The 23,490-nt window shown below is 41.4% G+C and overlaps 1 protein-coding gene across 2 annotated transcripts in view; it reads right to left on the bottom strand.

The window, feature by feature from the left end:
* Nucleotides 1-590: 590 nt before the first annotated feature.
* Nucleotides 591-23,490, bottom strand: part of ACSS3 (acyl-CoA synthetase short chain family member 3) — a 219,335-nt gene continuing 196,435 nt past the window's right edge. For both annotated transcript variants that reach the window (XM_073620242.1, XM_073620243.1), the window contains exons 12-17: nucleotides 22,657-22,720; nucleotides 11,064-11,145; nucleotides 9,671-9,793; nucleotides 6,060-6,159; nucleotides 3,953-4,128; nucleotides 591-878 (exon numbers count right to left, since the gene is read on the bottom strand). In XM_073620242.1, coding sequence (XP_073476343.1) covers nucleotides 810-878; nucleotides 3,953-4,128; nucleotides 6,060-6,159; nucleotides 9,671-9,793; nucleotides 11,064-11,145; nucleotides 22,657-22,720 — 614 coding nt within the window. In that variant the 3' untranslated portion in view covers nucleotides 591-809. The remainder of the gene's footprint in view (nucleotides 879-3,952; nucleotides 4,129-6,059; nucleotides 6,160-9,670; nucleotides 9,794-11,063; nucleotides 11,146-22,656; nucleotides 22,721-23,490) is intronic.

A 23,490-nucleotide genomic window follows, 5' to 3' on the forward strand; every position in this document is an offset into this window, starting at 1 on the left:
CCCAATCTTCCTTTATCTGTTTACTTCCTGGGTTCCTTCTTCAAGTGGCCATGGTACCTACATGACGTGGGCACCTCCTATTGGTGGAAGCAACACTTCCAGCAGGGGAGTCCTCTCTCCTAGGCTCCAGAGGTAGAAGAACTGGGTAATGGGACTGGTACCCAAGGAGATAACAAGTGGCAAAAATGCCTGGTCCTTAGGGCAGGGAATTGGCTTGACTCTTAGGGAAAACTGTAACTTTGATCCATTACACTGTGGGTTGGCTTAGGAAGAGGTGGAATCAAGATTTTTTATACTTGCCTGCAGTTGGGTTTTAGGTTTATTGCATAAATGAAAGGTATGTTGTATTCCATTCTCTGATTTTTCTCATAATGTACTAGAGTGAGAAGACCCAGCTATAGTAATCCATCCATTAACCATGGACGTGTGTGACGGGGTCAGCTTACTATGAATAGAGACTTCTACAAGCTTTTTTTCTTTTATACCATCCTAGAAGCCTGGTTTGTAAAAGTTCAGACACACACAAATTCAAAATCTGGTTCTCTAAAATGTCTGGTAAGGCTTCAACTAACGACAGCAGCACCTAAATGTTTACATATAAAACAGAGTTTTATTTGAAAATATATCATCAGAAATGAGAGTCAAAACGAGAGGTAGCTGTTAATGGACTTTTAGAACATGACCACATAAAAATTATCTACCAGTTACAGCTAACCGATTTGTATTTTCTTTAGCTCTTGTGGTAGACCATGCTAAACAGAAAGGATAAGGTTTTTCTCTTTATCAAAAACTGTAAAACTTTCCTCTATTCATAATTTTGCTTTTACAACATCTTCTAAAACTTTAAAAACATCCGGATCCTCAATAGTTGAACCAATCTAGAAAAGAAATACAAATCAAAAAGAAGCACAATCAAATGTAAAGTCAATAGTGTAATTTGGTTATCAACAAATACAACAAAATAGAGCTCAGGTTGAAAAAAAATGTTTCTTTAACTGCATATCTATTTCTGTGATTTAGGACTTTTGAATTGTGTACTAAAAACCTCAATCCAAAGTCTTACCTTCAATTTCCTGTTACAGCAGCTGGGCAGAGTATGACAGAGATTAGACGTGTGCAATTCGTTTCGTTCCAAATTCGTTTTTGAACGAAATTGGGATTATTTTTTTGGTCAGAAGCATCCAAATAAATGAAAGATTCTCTTGATGAATGCATACGAAAACAAATTTTCAGAAAGAATAAAAATCCGCAAGAACGAAAATTAAAAAATTCAAAATCAGAAAATCAGAAAGAACAAAAATCAAAAGAATAAGAACGAAAATCCGAAACTTCGAAAATCAATTCAACCTACGAATTAAACAAATCGATTACATTTGGATAATTTTGATTTTCGTATACTATTTTCTATTGTGATTAAATTATTAACTATTATTATAGTTTTTATTATTATTTATTATTTATTAATAATAATAACAACAATAATAAAAAAACTAAAAATTATTAAATTATAGGTATTGGAATTTCCTTTCAAATTTGGCTGTTAGTAAACGTTACGAATGCATCCGAATTTATGAATACCACATCTAAACGAATGGAACGGAACAAATACGAACGCATTCCGATGTTACGAATGATCCGAAGTACCGAATGCCGATCATAATGAATAATCGGATAAACGGAAAACAAAAACGAATGAAACAAAAAATAAAAAAATGAATTTTTCGGTCGTGCACATGTCTAACACAGATTAGTCAGCACAGCTGATTTTATCCCCATGAAGAACTAGAGGTGCACAACCAGTTAACTGAAAAGTACTATTGCCAAAAGTGTAAGGCCCCTTTTACGCATGCGGACCGTTAGTCTGTTTAACATGAATCCATTGACGGATGAAAAACAAACATCAATGCATCTCTATTGAAAAACGGATGCAAGTGGATGATCATCTGTTTACATTCACATCTGTCAACATCCATTTTTTGGAATGGATCAAAGCCCTATTGTTCCATTAAAAAAGTGAAACAGATGAAAAATGGATGTAAACGGTCCATTTTTGCATTTGAGCCAGCACCCACCGGCGTACTAATATTCAGTGACTCATCTCTGCTGCCAGTCAGGGGTCAGGAATTCCCGCTGACAGCACAGACTGAATGCAACAGGTGGCAGTGTGTAAAACAGACAAGTCAGGGGGGTAGGCAGTGTATGCAGAGAGGAGCAGTGCTTACAGGGAGGGGGCAGTTTGTACATACAGGCTATATCACTTGTCAGCTCTGACTATTATTGCCGGCTCTGAATATAATTGCCGGCTCTGAATATAATTGCCGGCTCTTTGGTTACTTGATAGGGCCTGAGAAGGAGTGGTCATTTGGCCCCGCCGCTGAAGTAGAGAAAGGGTTGACCCTGCCCCTTTGTTTACTGCTCCTCACCTCTCCTGCCCCTCTCCTTGCACACACTGCCCCCTCCACCCCCTATCACCTATACGCTATCACATAGGGGGCTATTGGTCCCCTAAGTGATAGCAATAATGTCATGTTTAGAAAAAATAAAAAATAAAAACATTTAAAGAGACACATTAAAAAAAAAAAGTTTGAGCCTCTCCACTCCCACATACGCACGTGTATATACAAAAATCCATGTGTTGGGGTGCCTACGTACAAAAAAGGCAATTGTGCTACACATGTAGCCAGAGATCAATCATTTTAGCACCAGAGTGCCTGGGTAACTCTAAACTGATGACCTGTACGGGCTTTTAAAGCATCCCCTTTGGAAAATATAGGGCATTGAAGGTTTTTTACGGGCACATGCAATTTTAATGCTTGACATGCTGGGCATCCATTTACCCAGTGCAACTTCATCTTTTATATTTTACCAAAAATTAGGGAATTTATTGCATTTGTGTGCCATAAAATTAACTTTTTTGTACTTCATAAACCATGGCGCTATCATGTGACATAAAAAAATGGAACTACCACACATTTATTCTCTAGGATGTCTGCTTTCAGAAAATATATAATGTTTGGGGGATTAAAGTAATCTTCAGGCCTAAAATTATGTTTTAATCATTTTAAGAAAACATTTTAAAAAATTGAAAGTGGTTAAGGCCCCTTTCACATGAGAGGTCCGACCGGGTCCACCTGTCAATTTTTCAGGCAGACCCAATCGGATCCCCCAGTCTCTTCTATGGAGTGGCATCAGATGAAAAACTGATGTAAACTGATTAAAAACTGATGTAAACTAATGAAAAACTGATTAAAAACTGATGTAAACTGATGAATAACTGATGTAAACTGATTAAAGACTGATGTAAACTAATGAAAAACCTGATGTAAACTGATGAAAAAATAAAAAAAAATGATGAAAAAATGATGAAACAAATTATGAAAACTTAATCCAGTTTTTCTTTGAAAAAACCTGACTGAACTAATGAAACAGGTGGACCACCTGTGTGAAAGAAGCCATAAGTTGCTGCATTTGTAAACCACTTTCATAAATGGATGAAGTATTCATCATTTTATCTGCAGTGCTCATCAGTTTTTCCATCTGTTTTTCATCCGTGCTCATCAGTTTATCATTTTTCTTTTTAAATCCACTACCAATGCAAAAATGGATGAAAAACTGACCATTTGTCAGTTTACATCCGTTTTTCTAATGGAAGAAAAATAGAGCTTGGATCAGTTTAAAAAAACGAATGATGACGGATGTGGATGTAAACTGATGTAAATGGATGATTATCCATTTATATCAGTTTTTCCATAAAGATGCATCGATGTACGTTTTTCATCCGTCAATGGATGGATGAAAAACGGACAGCATGTGTGAAAGTATTTGATCGTATTAAGATTTCTATGTGTCAGTTTGATTTACATGCAAAAACATTTACCAATAGATTTCTATCCAGTAATTATTTTACTTAACAATTACATAATTTAATTGCACACATTATCTAACCATTTACCTGATATGGCTTGCCATTTACAAGTGAAGCCAATGTGGCACGAGGGATCTTGCCAGAACGTGTTTTAGGTAGCTGTTTTACAACAATCACTTTCCTGAAAGCTGCTACTGGCCCAATATGTTCTCGGACTTGTGACACTATTTCATTTTCCAGTTCCTCATCTGTAGTGTCCACACCTGCAACAAATATGAAATGGCCATGTATAGCTTATTTTTACCTAGAGAACAAAAGCACAAACTTCACAACTTGGTATAGAGCAAGAAAAGTTGATTCCCGATTGGCTGAGTACTTTTTACAACATCACTTCACAGTTCTATACCTATACACTACTTGTCATACAGACATACCTATCATAGGTTTTCAGATTTATTAGGCCCAGAGATAAACACAAAGAATATACAGAAGATCTTTGGGTATTTATTTGTTCATGTGTTGGTTTGTTACAACTGCAATCTCATTATACAGAAACAAGCTAATGCTGCAAGCAGTTTATAAAAATCGTGCCCCACATGCACTATTCAGTACATGTGTATTTTGTAGGGATGCACCAAAATTTTGTTGGCGGGAAAAAACTGCCGAAAGGAAAAAATTGTTGATAATGGCGCAGAAAATTGCGCATGCCACTGCTGAGCCTATTATCTACTAGGACCCCCAGGTCCTTTTCCATCCTAGATTCCCGCAGAGGTTCTCCCCCCAGTTTATAGAATATATATTATATATATATATATATATATATATATATATATATATATATATATATATATATATATATATTGCATTCATATTTTTGCCACCCACATGCATTATTTTAAATTTTTCTACATTGAACCTCATTTGCCATGTAGTTGCCCACCCCATTAATTTGTTCAGATCTTTTTGCAAGGTTTCCACATCCTGCGGAGAAGTTATTGCCCTGCTTAGCTTAACATCGTCCACAAATACAGGGATTGAACTGTTTACCCCATCCTCCAGGTCATTTATGAACAAATTAAAAAGGATTGGTCCCAGCACAGAACCATGGGGGACCCGACTACCCACCCCTGACCATTCCGAGTATTCCCCATTTATCACCACACTCTGAACTCGCCCTTGTAGCCAGTTTTCAATCCATGTATTCACCCTATGGTCCATAACAACGGACCTTATTTTGTACAGTAAACGTTTATGGAGAACTGTGTTTTGCAAAATCCAGATACACCACATCTACGGGCCTTCCTTTAGCTAGCTGGCAACTCACCTCCTCATAGAAGGTTAGTAGATTGGTTTGGCAAGAACAAATCTTCATGAATCCATGCTGATTACTACTAATGATACCATTCTCATTACTAAAATCTTGTATATAGTCCCATATCAAACCCTCCAAGAGTATACATACTTTTGATGTTAGGCTCACTGGTCTGTAATTCCCAGGGATGTATTTTGGGCCCTTTTTAAATATTGGTGCTACATTGCTTTTCTCTAATCCGCTGGTACCATTCCAGTCAGTAGACTGTCAGTAAAAATTAGGAGCAATGGTCTGGCAATTACTTGACTGAGTTCCCTAAGTACCCTCGGGTTCAAGCCATCTGGTCCCGGTAATTTATTAAAGTTAAGTTTCCCAAGTCTAATTTTAATTCTGTCCTCTGTTAACCATGGAGGTGCTTCCTGTGATGTATCATGAGGATAAACATAGAGGCTCTTAGTCTTTGGCATTTTATATTATGCCTGTTTTGTTTTTATTTTATTTAGTTTTTATTATTATTATTATTGAGCAGCATATGTACTGTAAGTTTCTTTATTTCATTTTGTATTTATTTTATTTTCTGTGTCCAATTTATGTGGGTTACGTTCTATAAAAGTACTTATTTTACATTACTGGATTGTATTTTTTATTCATTAAATTCATGATAATTAAAAAGTCAAATGATGAATATAATACAATTTTATATATCAAAATGCTATTATTTTTTAAAAACTGTCATTTTCGTTATCAGTTTTGTTTTTCAGCCTAGTGTATCCTATCCTTTCGGCACCAAAATTTCCATTTGGTGCACCGCAGTATTTTGAAAGAAATTTTAGCATGACACACACAATATACAAGGTACAGTCAGAGCACAGGAGTCGTTACCATTTTGCAGAACACAAAGTGCCAGTGGAACATGTCCTTTCAAGGAATCCTCCAAGCCCACCACAGCACAGTCTGCCACAGACTTGTGCAATAACACAGACTGCAAAGTTAAAAGAAAAAAAATAATAATAAACTGGACATATCACTAAAATTCACACTTTACAAATATTATATATGATAATGGTAAATGTCATGAATATAAATATGATGCTCATGGGTCCTATCATATGACCCAAATCATAGACAAAGATCACATACTGTAATCTCTGGCTACAGGAGCATAATGATTTTTAATGTCCTTTGAAACAGCAGAGAGCTTCTGAAACCCAAATGAACATGAAACACCTCAACAAGCTCCACTGTCAAGTTTTCCCAGTGATTTACTCCCTGCTGGGTACAGCTCCTCAAGGGCTCGTATTGCCCAAACATCAACTGGATAAGAAGAAAGGATGGAAGCGCACACCAAAAGCCACTCATTTTCAAGTATGACAGGCTTCAGGTTCATTCCCTTCCAAGCCACGGCCCTCTAACGTGTTTCACCTGTCATGGGTATTGTTAATTGTAGAGAAACCTTTCTTCTTATCCAGCAGAGAAGGTCTGTTTTTAGTCAAAGAGATCCCCTCTGGTATACTTGCAGGAATTTAGACCATTGGCAATGCACAGCAAAGAAGCAAAACTTGCTTGAACGGGTACATTACATTTTCTTCTTGCATGCATTATCTTATAATCAACTTGCCACACACATTACAAACTGGACACCAGCTACTAACGTTACATTTAATTGAACTAAAATGAAATGTCCTGTTACCATAACTGAAGTTAAATGTAGAAAAATACAGAATTGATAAGTAATTTGCCTGCACAACCTGGGACACTGAAAACTAGACACTGCAAACAGAGGCACAAGGCACTGCATGTTGTAGAAAATGTGAAGGGCTGGACAAAATAGAAACACTTGTCATTGTGTGCAATTGAAACAAGAAATATGCAATATAGGGGCAAGAGACACAGCAAGTAATAGGGAAGTGATGCATGGTTTGTACTAAGGCATGAGGTAGGGCATTGCATATATTAGAAAAAGTGTTGGTTCCCACAGTGTGCAGCCACTCTTGCCCCTCCCACAAGGATAGAATGAGAAGATTGGTGGTAGTTATGGCAGGATACAGCCATTTCTACTGCTCTCATAATGGAAAGAATAAGGATCAATTCACATATATGCGAAATGGATGCGTTTTAACCGCATCCTATTCGCATAACATGTGAATCAGACCAGCTTTCACCGGTTCACACATGTGCGGGGCGGCCACGGTGCTGTTATAAAAAGGGTCCTGTGCAATTTTGGGTCTGGGTCAGGTGCGAATTCAAGGAAAAATTTGCACCTTAACCTGTAAACAAAACCGCACTGGACTCCGGACTGCAAACCGCAGCCGGACATGCGTGAACCCAGCCCCCAGGTGGATGGATTATACATTCATATTGCCCGCCTTAACGGAGCAGGAGTCACTGTTAAACTGGACTGGAGGCTGCGGGGAGGAAGAGGAGAGGGGAGCCGGCGTTGGAGCAGAGGTAAGCAGAGGACACAAGTCTGATCCTTTCAAGCGGCACGATATGGCTCAGCTTTCTCGCTGAGAGAAGATAGGCAGGAGGAGTGCAGCAGCTGTCAGAGATAGACACCTGCCCGAAACCCTCTGCGTCCTGACCACCGCACCCTAACCTATGAATCGCCCCCCCAAGCTTGCCTCCCTAATCCCCCCCCCAAGCTCTGCCCGAGGACCTGATGCTGGAGAGGTTTACCTCTGTCCTGTCCCTCTGCCCACCTCCTGTGAGGCACGCCCCCTCCTGTCTCTCTGCCCCTATGCCCACATCCTGTGATGCATGCCCCCCTCCTGTCCCTCAGCCCACCTCCTGTGACGCATGCCTCCCTCCTGTCCCTCTGCCCACCTCCTGTGATACATTTCCCCCACCTGTCCCTCTGCCCACCTCCTGTGACACTGCCCCTCCTGTCCCTCTGCCCACCTCCTGCGACACTGCCCACCTCCTGTGATGCTGCCTACCTCCTGTCCCTCTGCCCGCCTCCTGTGACACATGCTTCCCCTCCTGTCCCTCTTTTCCCCTCCTGTCCCTCTGCCCACCTCCTGTGACGCTGTTCCCCACCTGTCACTCTGCTCCTCTCCTGTGATGCATGCCCCCCTCCTGTCCCTCTGCCTTCTTCCTGTGATGCTGCCCCTACCTGTCCCCCTGCTACCTCCTGTCTCTCTGCCCCCCTCCTGTCCCTCTGCCCCCCTCCTGTGATGCATACCTCCCTCCTGTCCATCTGCCACCCTTCCTATGATGCAAGCCCCCCACCTGTCCCTCTGCAGACTTCCTGTGACACTGCTCCCCACATGTCCCTCTGCCCATCTCCTGTGACGCTGCCCCCACCTGTCCCTCTGCCCACCTCCTGTGACGCTGTCCCCACCTGTCCCTATGCCCCCCTCCTGTGAAGCATGACCCACTTCTGTCACGCTCCCCTCCCCCTGTGACGCATGCTCTCCTCCAGTCCCTCTGCCTGTGACACTGCCTCCCACCTGTCCCTCTGCCCCATCCTGTTTCACGCTGCGCTCTTCCTGTGATGCTGCCGCCCACCTGTCACTCTGCCCTCCTCCTGTGAAGGTGCCCCCCTGCTGCCCCCCTTTTGTCCCTCTGCCCACCTCCTGTGACTCAGCCCCGCCCCCTACGTGTATTGTGTTTTCACCCCAGCCATGCAGAGGCTGCTCAGGGTGCTGGTGGTGATGTCTGTACAAGGAGTCCAGGGATGGGGAGGATCTTTCTGCACTAGGAGTCCGGGGATCCAGTGAGTATAGGTATGAAGAACTGAAAGAGGTATGAGGTACTGCATGTAATGAAGAGATATAAATCACAGAGGGGGTTATTTACGAAAGGCAAATCCACTTTGCACTACAAGTGCACTTGAAATTGCACTGAAAGTGCACTTGGAAGTGCAGTCGCTGTAGATCTGAGGGGAAGATCTGAAATGAGTGGAAGCTCTGCCGATTTTATCATCCAATCATGAATAAGCTAAAATGCGTTTTTTTATTTCCCTTGCATGTCCCCTTAAGATCTACAGCAACTGCACTTGAAAGTGCATTTTCAAGTGCACTTACAGTGCACTTGTAGTGCAAAGTGGATTTGCCTTTAGTAAATAACCCCCTATGTGCAACAAAGTTAAAGGGGGGAATGTGTATAACACAGGTATGAAGTACTGCAAGTTGGATGAGGCACTTCATGTTATATCTCACAGAATATGGAGTAACATGCCATCATGCATGACATGCATTATGTCTCACCAACAATACCTGTAAATTCTAGGAATAAGTAAAAGAAGTGAGCAGCTCCAGTAGGTTGCCATCTCACCTAAATGTTTATCTATCTTCTCGAAAAAAAAAAAAAAAAAAATGCAAGCACAAAAAGTACCAGCTTTGGCAACTAAGGTAATAGTTAATGGTCTTAGAGGCTAATGGGCAGTATGGCACCAACATTCATAACAAAATAAAAAAACTGCAGAATTTCTATCAAAAAGCCTGCAAAAACCACCATTTTAACATATACAATTAATATTACTTTTAGGTTACCTCTTCTATTGCTCCTGCAGAAAGCCGATGACCTGCTACGTTTATGACATCATCGACCCGGGACATGACATATACATAGCCATCTTCATCCATATATCCTGCATCCATTGTATCGTAATACCCCTATCAAACAGATAATACATGTAAAGACATTATCCAACCATTTTACATTCACCCTAGGATACTTATGTACGTGAAGAATAAATATGCCAGTAAGATCACAGAAAACTAGTTCATTAGCTTTTCACCTGCTTCTGGCACTTGTCTATTCCATTCCCAATGTAATCACAGGGCACTGACCAGGGACCAATCATGCCAGGCAAATTCAGATCTATTTCAATCTTTATAAAATCCTGTGCAGCTTTCTGTGTATTGCTTTTTCATAGCTTTTGAAGCTGAATTCTTGGCTAACAGCTAAATTTACAGTTATAAAAAAAAACAACCCATTGAAACCCATTGTTTACATGGTTCATGTTAGGGCAAGGTCTCTAAGAGCGCTTAATGTTTAGAGGAAAAGGTGTGTTTGGTTCCAGCGAAAAGTCAATTAAAAATACATTTTTTAAAGTGATTGTAAAGATATATTTTTTTTTTTTTAAATAACAAACATATCATACTTACTTCCACCGTGCAGCTTGTTTTGCACAGAGTGGCCCCCGAACCTGCTCTTCTGGGGTCCCCCAGTGGCTCTCGTGGCTCCTCCCAACATCTGATAACCCCTTCGGAGAAGCGCTTCCCCGAGGGGGTTACCTTGCGGGCGCGCTCCCGAGTCCTGCATTCGGCGTCCATAGACGATGAATGCAGGACTCGGCCCAACCCCCCAGCGCTCGCGTCATTGGATTTGATTGACAGCAGTGGGAGCCAATGGCTGAGCTGCTATCAATCTATCCAATCAAGAGCTGAGCACCCCTGGCAGAGAGAAAGCGCATCCCTGCGGGTCAAGTTCGAGGGTTCAGATAAGTAAAACGGGGGGCTGGGGGGTCGGTCACTGACAAGTGATTTTTATAGGATGCATTAAGGTGAAAAAACACAAAGGTTTACAACCCTTTTAAGGCAGCAGTATTTATCGTTATTTGGATGCTTTACAATGATGAGGACTCTCCTCTCACCTCTATGTGACAGAGCTGGGCACCTGAACAGCCATTCACCATAGCTGCCACATGGGTGGAATGGGATGGAGTCACATACTCTGCCCTTGGAAGCTGAATCGATTAGTGAGAAAGGGAAGGAAAGGTTTGTGTTGCTGGTGGGGCCAGCACTAAAGTGAACTTGTTCCATTGTCCTACATGACAAAATCACTTCACTTTAAGGGATGTTATGCTGCCAAAAAAGAAAAGGTTAATCCATGGTAGAAATGTTACTATTACATCATGGACCCCTGGCAAGTTACACTTACTGGAAACTTTGCGAAGTAGAGATTTTTAAACATTTCATCATTTTCCCAAAGTGTGGAAAAAGCCCCAGGAGGCAAAGGTAATCTGGGAAATAAAAAAATCAGAAATATGAGAAACATCAATTTACAATCAGATTCCAGTATAAAAATGATTCTTTCTAGAACTAGTGCAGTGTGAGCATTCAGCCTGTCAACAAAGATCAACAATAAGCTGAAAAGCAGACCACATGCAGAACGGAAGGTGGCATTGGGGCATCTGCTAGGATTGTAGTCGGTTTTCCACAGCTGGCTGGCTAGAATCACACGGAATAGGGATTAGGCAGGACTTAGCTAAGTTCGTGCAGGGGCTGTAGTTTCTAATCTTTTTCGTCTGTAATTCCATTTCCTTCCTTAGAGTGCACTGGCATATACAAATCAATTTGGGTTTCTAGCATAGTTGCCAACAATTGGAAATATGACTTCACAATGTATGGCTTGTGGTGTTACATTTTTACCCCTATGCTTTTCTATGTTTTAGGGAAAACAGGGCTATGAATACAGGAGAAACTGAAGTAAATTAAACTCCTTTGTTGATGTCAGTGGGAAAAAAATAAAAATCATTGTTTGTTCATGGCTCCCCATAGTTTGCAATCATTGGGATAAAATAAGTTCCATTATTGGTATTACTAGGATAATATAGTAGGATAAAATAAACACAACATTATTGGTATCATTAAAGTAAGACAAGCCCCATATTGTGTCAGTCGGAGTAAAATAAGTCCCATATTGTTGGTGTCAGTGGGAGCAAAATGAAACCCCAATCTTTGATGATGGGTGTGTGGGAGTAAAATGAGCCTCACCATGGTGTCAACAGGGGTAAAATAGGCCCCATATTGTTGGTGTCAGTGGAATAAAATTAAAGAATATGTTCATAATTTTTTAGAAAAAAAAAAATAAATGCACATTATTTTGCAGAAAATGCGCATTTATTATTTTTCCTTCAGGAGCCTGGAAAGCATTGCACCCGTGATCAAGGGTGCAAGGTCAGGCTTCTACAGACAAGCCCTGCAGCTTTCAGCCCACTGAAGACATTAGGCTCTCCACACTGATCACTGCAGACAGGCTAAATGTAAAGAAACCAATGTTGCTGTCATGGGCTTGTGATGACAGCTTTCAAAGTGCAATGAAATAAAAAGGAGGGTAATTAAATGATTATATTTACAAAAAATGTCTTTAAAAGTTTTTTCTCTATAAATCTATTCCTCTAAATGTTCATATTTTCTAAGCCTTCCTCCGTTATCAGTTTAGTCGGTCATCAAATCTGACCAATTACGATAACTGGATATTTGTAATGCCAGGCTTGCCAAACCTTGCCAACTTTGTTAGAGAACTGGCCATGAGTGCCAATGCATCTGTAGCGGAAGCCTTTGTTTTTATTATGACAGTTTTGTAAATGAAAGCCAAACAAGCATAGAATCAGAAGAAGAAAAAAAAAAACTATCCCAGATTACAGAATGGCATTTCAATTACAGAATGTCCAGGTCCTGTGCGATTTTCTTTTTTTCTGGTGTGTAGAAACAGCACTGATTGCAGGGAATTGCCAAAGCAGTACTATAATTTACTGAATTCCTGCTACACAACATGCAACTACCAAAGATGAACGATCTCATGTCTGTTAAACGTTGTAAGGGGAAATTTCAGTTCATATAAAAAGTTTTCTTTTGCAATTAGCATTGAAATCAAGTGGATTTAGCTCTTGCACCTGTACACCCCCTCTGGACCAGGGCAGTTTTACTTTTCTGTTATGAGTCTGTTTATTCAGCAATAATGGTCATTTCCAAGAATAACAAAGTAATACATATACAGTAGAATTTTTTAGATCAAGGCTTTCCTTTGGCAATATTATCTTCCAAAATTCTTTTATTTTTTATGGAAACCATAAACAGAAACTAGTAAAACGACATAAAAAACTTTTTTTCCTATTTTGAGCAGTTATGCCCTGTACACACGACTGGTTTTGCCGTCGGAATTTAAATTTGAAGGTTTTTTCACGATGGAATTCCGCTCAAGCTGTCTTGCATACACACGGTCACACCAAGAACGCGGTGTTGTACAACATGTACGACGGGACAACAGGTATGACGTCTTGTACTTGCTTCAGAGCATGCGTCATTTTTGGTACCTCGGAACAGCATACAGACGAGCAGTTTTCCCGATAGGAATTTGTTCCCTCGGAAAAATATATAACATGTTCTCTAAGTTCGTCTGAATTTTCGTCGTAAAAAGTCCGATGGGGCATACACACGGTCGGAATATACGATGAAAAGCTCCCATCGGACTTTTTCTGTTGGAAATTCCGACCGTGTGTACGGGACATTAGGGTTCATGCACACTGCTGCTTCTAAACAGTTTTTTGGGGGGCTTTGGGCATTTTTTTGCCTAAAACCCTGAATTCCTCTTAATAAAAGACTAAATTCCTCTCAATAAAAAGCTTTGTGTCCATGTATACATAGGCTTTTAGAGGAATTTAGAAGAAGCAGCATTTAGAGGCAGTCAAAGCTCCTCTCCTAAATGCAGAATTGTGTGCAGGAAAGGAGCTTTTGGGCATAACAAATGTCAATCATGCCGAAGCGATAGGTGCATTTAGCGCTTGAGTGTTTATTCAGGCGGAACTGATGGGACCCTCCAGTCTCTTCTATGGAGCAGTAGATGTCAGCGGACACTGTCCACTGACACCCACCGCTGTCAATCCGATCCTGTCTGCTAAAAACAGAGGAATGGTGGTCCTATTTCTTATCTGTTTGGCGGATCGGATGGCATCAGATGGAAACTGACAGGAGGTCTGATTCCATCCGATTGCCCCATAGATTAGAGCGTGTCTGTGTCTGCTCTGCATAGTTGAGCAGACACTGACCTGTCATCTGCCAGCTCAGCGGGGAGCAGCGGAGAGATCCCCCTTGTTGAGCAAGCGGATGCCGCTTTACGGAGGTGCCCATGTGAAAGGGGCTTCATACAGGAGGAATGTTACTAGCCAGATTACCAGGTGAAACCAGAGAGAAAAACGCCTACAAAAAATAAACCAATGCAGCCACCACATCTAAAGGATTGATAAGCTGCGATATATTACATTTTTGATTTTGGGTTTAATGCCATATTAAGTACTTGCTGCCCAGTCTATAGATATAAACATCCTGGACAGCAAGTGGTTATACAAGGATCAAGGTTGCAACTGCAGCCACAATCCTGGTACTGTTTTTTAAAGCTGGCAATCATCTTTCCTGCAGATGTGAGATGCGGTAGCTTTACAGCTAACAGATCACGTTTACAGTGCTCCGAAGGCCCTCCTCCCCAACTCAAAATAAAAAAAATGAAAACGTGAAAAATAAAAAAATGCCTCTGTAGGCAAGCGGTTTATAAACCTTTTTCTTTATTTCTACTATATAAAAGAAAGAAAGAAAAAACATGAAAAAAAACAGTTTCCCTTACTTCCAGTTTTAAAACACAACAAATTGTTACATAGTCTGGTTGAAAAAAGACACAAGTCCATCTAGTTCATTGGTGCCCAGTAGCCCGCAGAGCCCCCTGATGTGGCCCGCCACCTCCTTCCTGTTCTGGGATGGTGGGTTGGCAAACCCAGATCGCAGGTTGCCGAGTCGCCATCCCAGAGCATCAGTGCTGTAAATGAAGCCAGCGGTAGAGGAAGCAAGCAGTTGCGGAGCAGAGCCGCATAAACCGATACTTCTTGTATAGTGCCTTCTCTTGTCACAGGCGGAGTGATACCAAATGCACTCTGCCTGGGACAGCAACACCCGGCAATACCTGAATGGAAGACAGTTATTATAGGTAAGTTTATTACTAAAACCAGTGAATATATGGGCATATCTGTTTTGCAGTGGTTACTGGGCTGCTTTCAAACCGATCTGTAGGTGTAGCTCAGTGCGCCTGTGAGTTACCTGCACAGAGCCATAGACTTCTGTTATTACCTGCCGGTTTGTTGCGCTTTCAGAAAGTGCACCACACCTGCAGAATATAATAGAAGTCTATGGCAAAGTGCAGCTAACCCGCAGGAAAGTCACAGGTGCACTGTGCTGCACTCACGGTGTGGGTAAACCGCAGTGCATCAGTGGCTTAGGCCCCTTTCACACAGTCTGACCCAATTAGACCCTCCATTCACCTCAATGGAGCAGCAGATGTAAACAGACTTGTGTCCATTTAGACTCACCTACCACCATAATCCAATCTGCTAAAAAAAAAAGAAGGGGATACTTCCCCTTCCATCTGATCGGATTGGAGGGCCCATAGACTAGAGTGGGCTGTGTATGTGTCCACTTTGCATATGCAGAGTGGACATGGACCTATCACCCGCCCGCTCCACTTCAAAAGGTTGGGCACCCCTGATCTAGATCAAGCAAATAAAAATGACCTCTTTTGGAAATTAGACGCCACAAGGTGATCTGCTTTTTGCCATTTTTTTGGAAATGAAGAAACATGCTGGATTTATTGAGGGGGTTAAAGCACTGAGCTTGGTAATGACACACTACACACATAAAAAAGTACAGATCGTACACAAAGGAAGAAAGAGGTGAAGGGTTAATGCACGTCACATACAGTGAGAGGATAGAGATTAGGGGGCAGTGCAGGATCTACAGGATAAGGGAGGCGAGGGATTAACCTACGGGTCCCTGCAGGAGCAGAGACAGGATATATATACTGTATAGAGGTGAATGACAGTAGAGGGGTGAATAACACTGTTTTGGTACTGAACAACACTGGACACTGGGCGTTGGCTGTGATCAGGAAGCTTTCTTTCCTCTCCCACACAGATCATTGTGTGAGAAGAAAGTGAAAGCTGGCTGCCATACACGTGGTACAGAGCCAATTCCAATGGCTCTGTACGTTTGTGAGCTGAACTTAACAGTACAGAGAAGATCCTTGACAGTACAGCAGTGTTCATGCAAAAAAAAAAAAATTTTTAAATATTACCCCCCACCTCACACCGGAATGTGCCACCCATCTATGTATAAGGGGTTGATTACAAGTGGTTAAAAACTCCTGAAATAAATTTAAAAATAAAATGTTGATCGTGGTAGAAATGCACACAGCTTTTAGTTTCCGTTTGTGGGGTTGATTTACTACTGGGTGTTTGGTGTGCTTCTGTACCTTTAAGAAGGGATGGGCTGCCCTTCAGTCCACCTGCCAGCATTTATCCATCAGAATGCATGTGCCTCCACTGTGAGGACACTCATATTTTAGTGTTAGGACCAGGCTCTGTGGCTTACGCATGCATTTGCAAATGCGTGCGGACTAAACCCCTGTTTTTAACGCGTACTTTTAGACAGGTCAATTTGGTTGTCTGTGAGCTGGTGGTAAGTAGGCTTTAGTTTTTTCCTGGGCATTCCCCAGGCTTTGTTTGCATCTGTCTGTAGCCCTCCAAAGCTGCTTACTGTGATAGCCAGCTATAAATGAAGGCGGTGGCAAGTTTTTTTAGATCACCTTGGTGTGTTTATTGGTCCAGAAATGCACCAGCACCTTTGCAGCCATAGTGCTATTTGCTGGGTGTTTGGGGTGCTTTTGTACCTTTAAGAAGGGATGGGCTGCCCTTCAGTCCACCTGCCAGCATTTATCCATTAGAATGCATGTGCCTCCACTGTGGGGACACTCATATTTTAGTGTTAGGACCACAGATATCAAGGTGCCATGCCGAGGCTCTGTGGCTTACGCATGCATTTGCAAATGCGTGCGGACTAAACCCCTGTTTTTAACGCGTACTTTTAGACAGGTCAATTTGGTTGTCTGCGAGCTGCTAGTAAGTAGGCTTTGTTTTTTTCCTGGGCATTCCCCAGGCTTTGTTTGCATCTGTCTATAGCCCTCCAAAGCTGCTTACTGCGATAGCCAGCTATAAATGAAAGCGGTGGCAAGTTTTTTGAGGTCACCTTGGTGTGTTTATTGGTCCAGAAACGCACCAGCACCTTTGAAGCCATAGTGCTATTTGCTGGGTGTTTGGTGTGCTTCTGTACCTTTAACCACCAAGCTACCGCCCGCCGTCATATGACGGCGGGACGAGGCAGCTCTTGTTCTGGGCGGACGTCATATGACGTGAACAACCTCCCGAGCCACTAGGGGGCGCCTGCCCGCTGCGTCGCTCTTGTTCTGGGCGGATGTCATATGACATGATCGCCCTCCCGAGCCACTAGGGGGCGCCTGCCCGCTGCGTCGCTCGGGACCCGATGCGCGTGCCTGGCGGCCGCGATGTCCACCAGGCACCCGTGATTGCCGGGTAACAGAGCAGGACCGTGGATCTGTGTATGTAAACACAGACCCACATCCTGTCGGAGAGGAGACCGATGGTGTGTCCCTTGTACATAGGGACACCGATCGGTCACCTCCCCCAGTCAGTCCCCTCCTCCCACAGTTAGAATCACCTCCCTAGGACACACATTAACCCCTCGATCGCCCCCTAGTGTTAACCCCTTCCCTGCCAGTCACATTTACACAGTAATCAATGCATTTTTATAGCACAGATCGCTGTATAAATGTGAATGGTCCCAAAAATGTGTCAAAAGTGTCCGATATGTCCGCCGTAATATCGCAGTCACAATAAAAATTGCAGATCGCCGCCATTACTAGTAAAAAATAAATAAATAAAAATGCTATAAATCTATCCCCTATTTTGTAGACGCTATAACTTTTGCGCAAACCAATCAATATACGCTTATCGCGATTTTTTTTTACCAAAAATATGTAGAAGAATACATATCGGCCTAAACTGAGGAAAAAATTTGTTCAAATTAAAAATAAAATTGGATATTTATTATAGCAAAAAGTAAAAAATATTGTGTTTTTTCAAAATTGTCCCTCTTCTTTTGTTTATAGCGCAATAAATAAAAAAAACACAGATGTGATCAAATACCACCAAAAGAAAGCTATATTTGTGGGGAAAAAATGATAAAAATTTAATTAAGGTGCAGTTTAACATGACCGCATAATTGTAATTCAAAGTACGACAGCGCTGAAAACTGAAAAATGGCTTGGGCAGGAAGGGGGTGAAAGTGCCCTGTATTGAGGTGGTTAAGAAGGGATGGGCTGCCCTTCAGTCCACCTGCCAGCATTTATCCATTAGAATGCATGTGCCTCCACTGTGAGGACACTCATATTTTAGTGTTAGGACCACAGATATCAGGGTGCCGTGACGAGGCTCTGTGGCTTACGCATGCATTTGCAAATGCGTGCGGACTAAACCCCTGTTTTTAACGCGTACTTTTAGACAGGTCAATTTGGTTGTCTGTGAGCTGGTGGTAAGTAGGCTTTGGTTTTTTCCTGGGCATTCCCCAGGCTTTGTTTGCATCTGTCTGTAGCCCTTCAAAGCCGCTTACTGTGATAGCCAGCTATAAATGAAGGCGGTGGCAAGTTTTTTGAGATCACCTTGGTGTGTTTATAGGTCCAGAAATGCACCAGCACCTTTGCAGCCATGGTGCTATTTGCTGGGTGTTTGGTGTGCTTCTGTACCTTTAAGAAGGGATGGGCTGCCCTTCAGTCCACCTGCCAGCATTTATCCATCAGAATGCATGTGCCTCCACTGTGGGGACACTCATATTTTAGTGTTAGGACCACAGATATCAGGGTGCCGTGACGAGGCTCTGTGGCTTACGCATGCATTTGCAAATGCGTGCGGACTAAACCCCTGTTTTTAACGCGTACGATTAGACAGATCAGTTTGGTTGTCTGCGAGCTGGTGGTAAGTAGGCTTTGTTTTTTTTTTTCCTGGGCATTCCCCAGGCTTTGTTTGCAATTGATTTACTAAAGGCAAATCCACTTGGCACTACAAGTGCACTTGGGAGTGCAGTCACTATAGATTTGAGGGGAAGATCTGAAATGAGGGGAAGCTCTACTGTTTTTATCATCCAATTATGTATAAGCAAAAATGCTGTTTTTTTTTTTTTTATCCTTACATGTCCCCCTCGGATCTGCAGCGACTGCACTTCCAAGTGCACTTGTAGTGCAAAGTGGAGTTGCCTTTAGTAAATAAACCCCATGGCGTTAGACCTGTCCTTGTCCTTTAGTTTTTATCTGAACTACAGAATACCTCTCTACCCTCTTGTCATCTCCACGACATAGTAAGAAGTGTTCTCTGGTCTAAGGGAAAAATTAGAAGGAATAATTAAACTCCTTGAGATAACATATGAAGAACACAAGACAGCTCTGGATTTCTGACAGGTTCATCAGGTATTTTTTGCACTTATCAAACAAATATGACAAAGGATAAAAAGGGAGCAAAATTAGAGAAGTCCATTGTTAGGGATTGCATAAACTATCACATAACCATATGACTTATGCAGTCAAGCTTGTGTTTTTCACTGTACTGAATATAAAAGGCTTTGCTGAGATTTGTTTTCACTTTGACATGAAAGAGTCTATTTCTGTTGATCATTGTCAGAAAAAAAGCAAATGAAATGCACTGTGATGTATTATTCTTTTATAATAAGACATGAAATCCTCCACAGGGATGAACTTTTTTTTATAGGAAAATATTCTTCACTTTTAGCAGGCACTTGTGAATATTGAAGAATCAATATCCCAATTGGTGCCATTTTGCTAGCACTGATGTAAAACTGGTGAACCTCCCCGTTATCCCTAACATCATCTTTGACCCTAGAAACCACTAACATGCCATCTACATCAGCCATTTGGCTGGGGTGAAGTGAATCTCTGCAAACACAATCGGGCTGCAGTTTTGGAATAGTGGCAATTGCTTACAGCAAAGCCTGAAAAGGTATGGCTTTATTTTAATTTTTTTCCCCAATTTTTAAATCAGAGAAAAAAATGTAAGGGCCACTTCATACAGGTATCTTGCTCAGAACCACATAAAAGTGAAGTATGCTCTCATGTCTGAGACTTGTCCCCAGAATTCTTATGACACACTGCTTCCAGAATAGACCCAAGTGTTTAGAGCCTAATAAAAGGGACATGCTTTTTCAGAATGCCTCCCAAATTGTAAAACTCCGAACTCTACCATACCAGCCTTAACTCTGGTTTCAAGCCATGCAGAAGGGAGTAGGATTTTGTAGAAGATGAGGTATACCGTCCATTGGTCTAATACCTGGAGGGTGGGAGATGTCCAATAGACAGAATTATGACTGCTGGGAAGAGAGACCAGCACAAGGAAACTGAGCAACAGAGGAGTTGCAAGAAAAAAAAAAGGGGACCTTTTTGGATGGGGGGGAGGTGGGGATAGGGTGGACTAGGCATGAACACACTGACCATGTTTTTGTAATTATAGGTGCACTAATCTACAGTGAGTGTCCTTGGGCATATGGTGCTCTATGCATGGGGCCAAATTTTCGAATTGGTTAACAGAGTCGTGGAGGATGAGTTTCTCATTAAATAATTGTCAATAAAACTTTTGCATTCTATTTTCCTTATTTGTAGGGAATACCCCTTGCCTTTTTAGCATATTGAGTTCAAAGCTTCTTGCTAATTTTCATAATTTCTTTGTCCATGTTATTCTCTTTAAAATTATGTGATTTAATAGTCCATTCTTTATTGTTTATTTAGACTAAAGGGTTCTCATTAATATGACCTTTCCCTGACAATCTGCTTTAAAAACCTCACTTATCTGCAATATGTGCATTTTCTATCAAGCATAAGTTGCTGCAGACTTCCTGACGCTCGTCAATAGGATGTACTGCCAAAATCTACAGTTGTACCAGTCTGTGGGAAGCCAACTATTTTTCCTTTGGCTCCCCAGTCTCACAGGTGTTTGGTGAAACTTCTTCCAAGGCATGTAAATGTCATTCAACTGTGAAAACTGCAGCATTAAATGAGATTTACAAGAGATTTTTTATACTCTGACATAAAAGTGCAAGCTATGATATACACCCAGACATGACACATATTCACAGCGAGCCATGAAAATTAAACTTTGCCCACTTAAGGTTAGCAAAACGTTTCTAATGGTATATTTCAACCTTGTGATAATAAATGTGTCAAAAGATCAACTCCAGGCAAACACACAACAGAAAAACATTCCTGGAAATGTTCTACCTGCCAAAGACTCAATTATTCAGTGTGGCCACCCCTGGCAGACAACAATGCTAGATCCTTGACCTTCACTGCAGCTAAGGAAGGCTAGTTTAAAGTGGACCTAAACATTTATTAACCCTCACAGAGATCAAAGAACCCCCCCCACAAAAAAAAGTCTGATACCAACCCCCCCTTACTACCACCAGGGTTGGGACAAGGGGTGGGGGGGATTTGTGCTGGGAGGGGGGTTTTGAAGTGGGGGGGTAATTTTAGGGGTAGAGGATTTGTGCTAGGATGGGTGATTTTTTTTGGGGGGGATTTGGGAGATGGGGGGGGGCAAAGATTTGGGGAAGGCTTTCAGCAGGGGGGAATTAATGCTTGGGGGTAAGCATGCAGATTAGTGCTCAGTGTTTTTGCGGTGGGATTTTTGCTGACACATAATGCTCATACATCTTGGTGGGGGGGGGGGCAGTTTGGCATGTTCGCCCTGGGCTCTAGATGACCTTGTTCTGGCACTGACCACCACCTGTAGCCTTTCACCTTGAGATTTTCTATAATGTACAGTCTGAGTGATAACTGGGTAAGAGGAGACTGGACAGGACAGGTCAATAAAAGAAAACTTGGCTGCTTCCACCAACTGCATTTAAAATACATTTAACTGGCTTTATATCTGCCTTAAATTCAGATTTATATAAGGTAGTAGATGGGCAATGAACATACCCACAATAAATAGCTATGCAACACCTTTACATGAGAGCACAATACATTCATTCACCAGAGGGTGTTTAAAAAGGTTTTCCTTCTTCCAGTAAACAGAAAAATATTTCATTGTGGGCAGTAATGCCACTGTTGAATTCATTGGGGTTGATTTGCTAAAAGTAACTATACTGTGCACTTTGCAAAGTGCAGTTGCCCTCTGAAAGTGCAGTTGCTCCAGAGCTTAGTAAATGAGGTAAAGCTTCACTTTGTAAAGTGAATCACGTGCAAGGCAAATAAAAAAAAACTGTATTTTTAGCTTGCACATGATTGGATGATGGAAGTCATCAGCGTTTCTGCTCATTTACTAAGCTCTGGAGCAACTGCACTTTGCAAAGTGCACAGTCTTTTTCACTTTAGTAAATCCACCCCATTGTGTCTATGGTACAGAGACAAATTTCTTATTGGTCAGAGACAACTAATTAGTGCCCTATTCACATCTTGGTGTTCCGGGAACACGTGCAAAATGTGCATCGCGCTTGAAGTGTCATTAATTCTTAAGGATGTTTTGTCACATGCCAAAATGTGCATTGCATGAGGCCTACTACAAACAGGTGCAGGAGGTACTTTGGCATGTTTGTCACATGCTGAATGGGATGCCCTATGCGATCATGTAACAAACTTGGTAAAAAAAAAAAAAAAAAAAGAGTGTCGCACAGGTGTAACTAGAGTGTAATCTGTGAGCAGGTGCAAGAAGGTGTGCTAAAGTAAATGACTTCTATATTGGAAGGATTTTCCATTTTTTTTAAACATCTTGTTAAATATGAAGCAACATTACCTGACAACTTTAGTTTAGGAATTTGAAAAGGTTTATGATCACAAACATGACAATAACACTTACTTTACAACAATATTTCCCAGCGTGTTAGTCTTGAGTTCTTGCATTTGGCTATTTAATATTTTAACTGTGAAAGAAAAGAAGAATATTTCTTGAATGGCCTTTTTTTTCCAGAATTATGATTTTAAGGTATAGGTCTTTCAAACAAAATGTAATAAACAATTTAGTAATCTCTGCATTTTCAATTGACAATCCAGCTTAACAAATGACCAATGATAAACAAACACCGACAATGCAATTTGTGCAATTTGTGCAGACGATGTGGTAAATTTAAGCATTACTTGTGATAAATTTGTCATAAATTTATGAGCAATTTTAATATAAACATATGCCGTTCCACCCCAGTGATTATGTCCCTACCATGTGCCTGACACCACATTTCCCACTCATATCTATGAGGCTATCACATCACTCTAGCTAAAAATGGCAGGGTGTGCAGCAATGCACACCCTGCTTGTAGGTCTGCTACAGAGACGTTACATGAAAAAAATTCATAGATACAACTTGCTTTAGACAGGTTCTTGTTTTTATTGCACTTTTTTAGGTTTTCATCTTTCAAGGCTATTCAGTATTAGCTATACTAAAGACTCCTTAATGTACCAAAATGTGCACATATGTCTGTCTATAGCCATTTGATATGATACAATATCTACAGTACCTCACAAAAGTGAGTACACCCCTCACATTTTTGTAAATATTGTATTATATCTTTTCATGTGACAAAACTGAAGAAATGACACTTTGCTACAATGTATAGTAGTGAGTGTACAGCTTGTATAACAGTGTAAATTTGCTGTCCCCTCAAAATAACTCAACACACAGTCATCAATGTCTAAA

This window comes from Aquarana catesbeiana, linkage group LG03, assembly GCF_042186555.1.
Source record: "Aquarana catesbeiana isolate 2022-GZ linkage group LG03, ASM4218655v1, whole genome shotgun sequence".
Classification (NCBI taxonomy): domain Eukaryota; kingdom Metazoa; phylum Chordata; class Amphibia; order Anura; family Ranidae; genus Aquarana; species Aquarana catesbeiana.